Source organism: Centroberyx affinis, unplaced genomic scaffold (genome assembly GCF_046629955.1).
Source record: "Centroberyx affinis isolate AG114_WGS23_722 - 3 ecotype Tasmania unplaced genomic scaffold, CSIRO-AGI_Caff_v1 ptg001209l_1, whole genome shotgun sequence".
Classification (NCBI taxonomy): domain Eukaryota; kingdom Metazoa; phylum Chordata; class Actinopteri; order Beryciformes; family Berycidae; genus Centroberyx; species Centroberyx affinis.
The window spans coordinates 310,001-317,500 of record NW_027279727.1 but is presented as its reverse complement, the minus strand read 5'-3'; the positions used below and the strand labels follow the sequence as shown (position 1 = coordinate 317,500).

Sequence of the window (7,500 nt, the reverse complement as noted above, 5' to 3'; positions counted from 1 at the left end):
ACTAGGCTAACTAGCACCTTAAAGCAGAACCCTCTTTCACGGTGATAACTTGTTCTCTCTCCCTTCTCCTCCGTGTTGAATCCCCCGTCCCGCTGTGTGTGGCAGTGATGAATCCACCGTGTTTGGTAGGATTAATTAGCCGGCCACGGGGAGAGAGAGTGTGGATAACTCTGGCTGGTGTCCAGGCAGATCGGGTGGGGAGGGTCACCGCTGATTTACTGGCCCTCCCGTGTAATCGCTGGCAGGAGAGCTAGAGGCCGAATTTGTTTTTGCCCACTTTGAATGCCCCCTTCTACCCCCTCGGGCAGATGTCGCCATCACGCACGCGGGACGGGCGTGATGAACGGAGACGGGCGGCGAGCAGGGGGGGAAACAGCGATGGAGGAGAGTGCTAAGCGATTCAGGCTGAACCTGGCAGCCCCGCTGGCACACCTACCTCAGTTGGCAGCCCCGCTTTGCGTGGCGGCGAGAAAATAATGGCGCGCCGTGACAATGCCACCGCCCCTGCTGACACAAAGGGTAGCCCCCGTCCCCTTCCTCTGGTAATGAAGAATGAATACTTAGCTCATTGTCCTCTCATCCCCTCTCTCTCTCTGCTTCGCTCACACACACTCTCATACTCTCTCTACCCAATCGAGGTTTAATCGCTGAGTTGTAAATGCACTCAATGGGTTATTATATTGGGCGGAATGGCAGTTTAGTGAATGGTGGCATGGGAATGGAGCAAGGCAGGGAGGAATATAAATCCCAGAGGAGGGAGGATGAGTTGTACTTTGGCTGGCACCTGGCTGGCACCTTTCCATGCCCTGTGCCCATTCCCACCAGAGAAATCCTTACACACCTCCGATTTCTATGGGAGACCTGTTAACATGTATTACATAACACACAAATTCCTGCTAATTGGCTGTATACAGCAGTTAGAGTGATTCTGATAATACTAGAAATATAAAATGCACTGCCATTTATGGACCAAGTTTGTATTGGACTATTGCAATGTAGAGTATTGAGGCAATGTTATCAAAAATGGGAGAGATGCTGGGTCTTATGTTAGTGGGTATGTAATAGGCAGGCATTTTTTTAATGCCCTTAATGAATCAAATATTTTTGTCTTCAGAGATGCAGTCAGTGCTGGAGTGTGTTCCTTTTCTAACATCAGACATGTAATATGTGTCAGTGTATGTAACAGGCACTGTGTCACGGTGTTGTGTGCAGGTCTGTTGGGTGTTGTGTTTAAGTTGGGCACAGTGGATCGTCTCCATCTGTTTGCTGGACTGGTGACAGAAGGCTTGGGTGTGTGTGTGTGTGTCTTTGGTCTTTGGAGTGGGACAGATTGCTTTAACCTCTCTTCTAAGGAGAGCGGCCGGAATAGAGAGCTCCTTTTAAACAGCCGCTTCCTCCTTCGACAGTCATGAGATTATCCTCCATTGAAGCGCAAAGCCAGCGCCTTCCTCGGCAACCTCTCTCTCCCCAGCCCCCCGGCCTCTGGCCCTCTACAAACACTCAGTGTTTGACCTGTGACCCATAATGCAGAGATGCAATGCCAAGTCACTTTGCAGGAATCGTTAAAGAACCCAGAGGAGTGAAGACATCCCTACTGTACTCGGGACTAAAACTTCCTTTCTCTTGACAGCTGTTTTTTCTCCCATTCCCTCTCTTCCCCTTCTGCCTCTCTTGCTCTAATTCCCACGTATCAAATGAGGAGGCAATTGCAGTCAAACGAATTATGTTAATATCATTTAGGGTGGTCAGTGAGAGCGTGTTTAGATGTAATGCGCTTACGATGCTGGCGCTTTGAAGGCCCTCTTGAAGAGAGAGCTCTGTTCAGCACGCCCCCCCACACCCCTGCCTCTCCTATCACATTACCCAAAGTCCTTATTACTATGTGCATGATCCACAATTAGAAGCTGAGGAGCTGGGTGAACTTGTGGTCAACATCTGCCCTCTTGCTTGCTCACACACTGGCGGTTGAAGTTTTTTTTTTTTTTTTCTTAATTAATTTCTTGTTCTGTGCGAGCACCTGGGGTCTACTGGCAGTAGGAAAGGAGGCATCACTGCATTGATAAGGCTTTAAGTGAGCGCATGGGGTTCTCATTTACCCCTCTGTGCGTTTGGAGGGCCGATCTCATGACGGGGGGGACGACGGGGACACTGGGACGAGGGGGGGGGGGGGGGGGGGGTGGAGGGTGAAGAGAGAGGTTGTTTTTCGCTGAGGCGTCTCAGGACGACAGGAGGGGAGCTGTGATCAATGGCGTGCAATCAGCCGCCACCAACTGCCCCTGACACACTGATCGGTCATAGTCAATGAACGTATGAATGGATCAATCAATCACATGTCGGCGTCCACCAGCAGGCGACGGTCCAGCCCAGGATACTGGAAGGACTGAGTTGATCTACTGAACTCTGCCACACATTGGTTCGTTTCAAACATACGTAAATGAAAGGAATTAGCCTTATCATGGTCATTTGGACACTGAACCTATGCAGTACACATGTCAAATGAATCAAGCGTCTTCTCGACTGAATCGGTTGTTCTTGCAAATGTAATATCTAGTAACTGCAATTGGAATCATTAGTTTCCCTGAAGCTAGAAGAGTTTCATTCGCCCAGGAATTCATTCTGGGTAAAACGGTTTTCCCACAAGAACAAGGCAGCATTAGCTAATTGTCCTTTTTTTTTTTTTTTTTCTTGTTGAACTTTCCATGCAGTGGCACTTGGCACAAGGTGTAACACGGATACAAAACCATTGTGGACCAATGATCTCACTGAGAATGATGTCATTTTGCTATTCTCTAAGTAGAAATGTGTGTGCGTTTCTGTGTGTATCTGTGTGCACATGCGCGTGCGCTCACTTGTGCAGGTGCGTTATCGCTAAGTGATGGTATTAGTGATTAAAGTGATGGGATATATTCATGTTCAGTGGTAACATTCACCCTTGCATTTAAACAGCAGATTCCCTGATCCAAGCCTCGGTCGCTGGATTATCAAAATCATTTGAACATGAATGGAGGGCCTATTTCTGTCCTTTAAATATTGATGCTTTTTTTTCAGGCCAATAAGCAGTGTGAGTTTCTGGCTTCAGTAGTAACTGAAGTGGCCAGGGATTTATGCTTGACTAGCTTTTGAATTTGCAAAGCAGACAACAGAAGGGGGTTCGCTAGGAAGAATTACCAAACGCTTACCAATGCTTGTAGAATTCTCTAACTTGAAGGTATCTGAATAAGATAGATTTTTTTATATGTCAAACACTCAACCCTTAGAAGACTTGTAGTTTTTGTTGCCAATATCTAAAATGAACAAAACATGGTGTTGAACAGAATCTGTACCACAGCGCCATGTTTGGTACGCTTGACGCTCATCATAGAAGAGGATAAAAAAATGACTTTTTGCCGGATTGTCTGTGCTAGTTGTGGCTACAATGACTTTTTGACAGGGAAAGTATCTCTGCCTTGCCCTTCTCTCTAGCTCCTTCTTTGGCCTATTCATTGCACAAAGCTGCTTAAGCGCACTTAAGCGCATTAGCATTTGGCTGCCAGGGGACCATATTGACCCTGCATTTGGAAGGCCTAAATGAGTGAAAGATGGAGCGATTTGTTAGGGCTTTAGAAAGTTGCTTTTGGGAGGGGGGGTGAAGGGGGGGTGTGTGTGTGTGTGGGGGGGGGGGGGTGAGCATGAAGGACTGGGGCTGAGGCAGCAGGGGGGGACTGAGGAGAGTTGTTGGACTTTCTCTCAGGCCATAGTGTTTGTTCTAATCTGGTGTGTCGTTTTTTCGTGGCCGAAGCTGGACTGATTTGTGACATTTGAGTCTAAAGGGCCTTTTTCTGCCCGCTATATTGGCTTGACCCGATTATCTAATCTGTGCTTTGAATTTCAATCAGGTCGCCCCGTCCCTGCCGTGTGGTATGGGAACCACTGGCAGAAGGATTACCTCATTCAACTGTCTTCAAACACAGATGGTCGAATGTTTAACTAATTGTTAAAAGAGTCCACAAAGGGGAATTTAACCATGCACACGGTCCGCGGGGTCAGTACATAGACCTGGATAAAGAAAGGGGACAGTGAGGTGGTACTTTGTGGGACGGTTCTTTAAAAATCATTCAAATGCGTAGCGGTGTGGTGCATGGTGCTGGGTACAAGGACTGCAGAATGGCCAGCAGTAATGTGATACAGTATGGCCCCACACGCATAAACTGCTGTAGAAAGAGTGTGTGTGTGTGTGTGTTCGCACATTTAAGTTGCATAGAAATATCCTACAACATCATTCAAAACTTTGATATTTGAAAAAGTTCCATTAACTGTGGATGTGATTATTTCTTATTGTTTTGTTTTTTTGTTTTTGAACACACAACTACTGTGCATTTCTAATGTGAGATGACTATTACCTTCTTTATATCTTCCTGATCACCCCATTCTCTCCCTCTCTCTCTCTCCTCCAGAGTCTCTGCTCCACTGCCACCATGCAGACAGTCAGAGCTGCCGACACCAATGAAGTTGACAAGCTAATATTCCGAGAAAGTGATAACGACCGAAAGGTACGCTACATTAATGTCAAATAATCACCATTAAAGCCTGTTACATGATACTGACATATCATAACCTCATCACAACCTCGTCACAATTATATCATGAACATGAATTTGGAAAACTGAACTTAAATAATATTCTTGGGCTGACACCTTTTGCCAAATTTGAATCAAAACAAATCCAGCTTATACAGTAGGAATATAAAGATTTCCCTTTCCCTTTTCCATTTTTGAATATGTAATTTCACCTTTAAATTCAAATTTGTTTGCCCAACAATATGCCTGAACGTCTTGCTTGGGTATACAGGTGGTTTTAGTACCAGATGTGAATCAGCTTGACACCTCAATGAGACATATGTAGAAATAACAGTGCTCCCCACCACCGCAGCACACTGCAGTTCATTAGTGCTCTAATTACAAAGTGCAGTTCACATTAGTATTGCTATTAATCAGACCACCGTTCCCCTCTCGCCACCGATCTAGGTTGTTCTTCAGCTTGAAAAGAAGCTTTTTAATTATGTCAACCAGGACGTTTTCCGGGAAAACAATGGGACCTCGGTAAGTCACCCCTCCGTTTCGTAACCCATAACACATTCATCCACTTTCTCTCATATCTCCTCGTTTTCCATTTATTCATTACTGATTTCATTTATCTTACGGACTCTGTGGACTTTCTTTCAGCGGGTTGTGAGTACAGCAGCAACAAGCAGTTTGCTGCATCTGAAGTTGATTTTCCGTTAAACGAGTGAATGACACACAGCACAAGAGAATGAAAGGCATTGATTGGCTGTAGCTGCAAAATGTGATTTGAGGACTTTTCATTTGTAGATAGCGGGCATGGAAGGGTAGTGCCAAGGTAAATGACGTATCTCTCATACACACACGTCATTGTTAACAGTTGCTGATCTGTGCCACGCAGATGGGTTAACTGATGCCCTCACATCTCCTTGGCCTAACACACACTTTCTTTGTCCCAAATGTCTTTGGAATAACTTGTAAATGAGACTGAGTGTAGATGAGGTGAGCATTTAGTGTCTACTGAGGAAAAACACCTGATACACATTTCCACTTTTATATGGCTGTATATTAAGTAATCGGTTCAAAGATGGAGCTTGTTAAAGTTTCCATGAAGGACACACACACACACACACACACACACACACAGTAGACTATGCGGCCACTGACCTCGGCACACTGGAAACACAGTGTATGCATGTGGTTTCACACATATAAAAGCATATGAAACCTCATATGTCATAAGCAGGTCATTCCCCTAAGATGGGATATCTGGATCAGGGTTATCTATGTGCCACATTATGTAGCATTAAATCATAGTACAGGATGTGTTTATATGTATAGTAGCTGCTTTGTACCATGCATTTCTAAGTATGTATGAAAGTGTGTATGAAAATTATTATTTCTAGCTGTAGCTGTGTTTGCATGCCTGAGAATCAGACCTGGGTCACATAGTATTTGTAAATAATTCTGATTTAACCTAAATGGAATTGACAGATGGGTTGTGTTTACTGCATCAGGACAGTACAGATGGTGTCAGTTAAGTTTTCAGTCACAGAAGATTTTAGTAAATAGATCTTGAGATACTTTCCTGTGATTGTGTAATCCTCATTGTATTCCTCTATATGACAAACCCAACTCATCTGACACCTAAGCCAGCTAAAACGCACACTATGTGGCCCAGGTCTGGTGTGGATGTTTGTGTATTGAACAGGATCCCTACAGTCATGGAAAACCTGGAAAAGTTGTGGAATTTATAGTGTTTTCCAGGCCTGGAAAAGTTACGGAAAAATGCTACATATCCAAAAAGATTTGGAAATGTCAGAGAAATTTGCTCATTTTTTAAAGTCAATATCATGCTTGGCTCCTGGGAGATCTGGTTACATTTGGGGGAGAAATAACCCAATTAACACATTTCCTGAATAAATAATATAATTATGTGTGAATGTGTGTCTTGAATAAACGCGTAGAAACACATATAAGTCCCCAGTGGTAAACCGTAGTTAGCCAAAACAAGGCAAAGGGCATTCAAATCAGCTATTCAGCCAAAAATGGAATTTGATAGACATAAGACGCTGGCAAATATTGACCATGCAAATTGCACCGCGTGTCGAAAAAGTCATGGAATTTGATCAGCAAAAATGTGTAGGAACCCTGACTGTATAACAGCAGCTGTAGGAGGCTGAGGAGCCCCTCTGTCTCCTCCTCCCTTCCTCCTTTTCCTCCTCCCTTCTCCCTCTCCTCCCCCCCTACTTTCCCCCTCTCCTCCTCCTCCTCCTCACCAAGCCAGGCAAGATGGATGACATAATGGGGGCATCAGAGATAATCTGATGGTCATGGTCTAGTTAAACACACCATGTTATGATCCTTATAAAACAAACTACCTTTCCAAAAGGATAAATGTCCCCCTCCTCACACTCCTCCACTGGGGCAGGGGAAAGAAAAAAAAAATCCATTGCATCCTTCATCAACTGCTAGACTTGTACCGGCTTGACAGAAATTTAATTCGAGGCAGCTCTTGAAAATAATTATTGTATTTTGAGAGGAGTAATCATTGGCCGGGACATGATTGAATGTGTCCATGCCTATTGACTTTTGCTATGATTAATAGGTTTGTTTAGTCGATATTCCCATCGAAATTGTATAATTAATTATCCCCGGCGCTGTCACGGCGGGACGATGGAGAGCCCTGATGAGTATTTGGGAAGATTAAATTTTCCGGGCGCTCGTGGCGTCAAGGGGCACCGCGGGGCCTTGCTCCAGTGGAGAGATGGGAGGAGCAGGGAGAGTGTGTGTGTGTGTGTGTGTGCGCGTGTCTGAGTTGTGTATCTGTAGATGGGGCAATCAGTACAGTTTCTTCCTCCACCTCCCTGTCCTACAGCACACACACACACCCCCCTCGGGCCCGTCCCCCTCCTTCCTCTCTGTCCCCATTGATTTTGTTTCAGTATCTCTTTATTGTAAC

The 7,500-nt window shown here is 44.9% G+C and overlaps 1 protein-coding gene across 2 annotated transcripts in view; it reads left to right on the top strand.

Annotated features, from left to right (window-relative positions):
- LOC139648481 (inositol polyphosphate-5-phosphatase A) overlaps positions 1 to 7,500 on the top strand; it is a 132,522-nt gene that overhangs the window by 104,645 nt on the left and 20,377 nt on the right. For both annotated transcript variants that reach the window (XM_071524618.1, XM_071524619.1), the window contains exons 10-11: positions 4,434 to 4,529; positions 5,004 to 5,078. In XM_071524618.1, the coding sequence (XP_071380719.1) occupies positions 4,434 to 4,529; positions 5,004 to 5,078 (171 nt within the window). The remainder of the gene's footprint in view (positions 1 to 4,433; positions 4,530 to 5,003; positions 5,079 to 7,500) is intronic.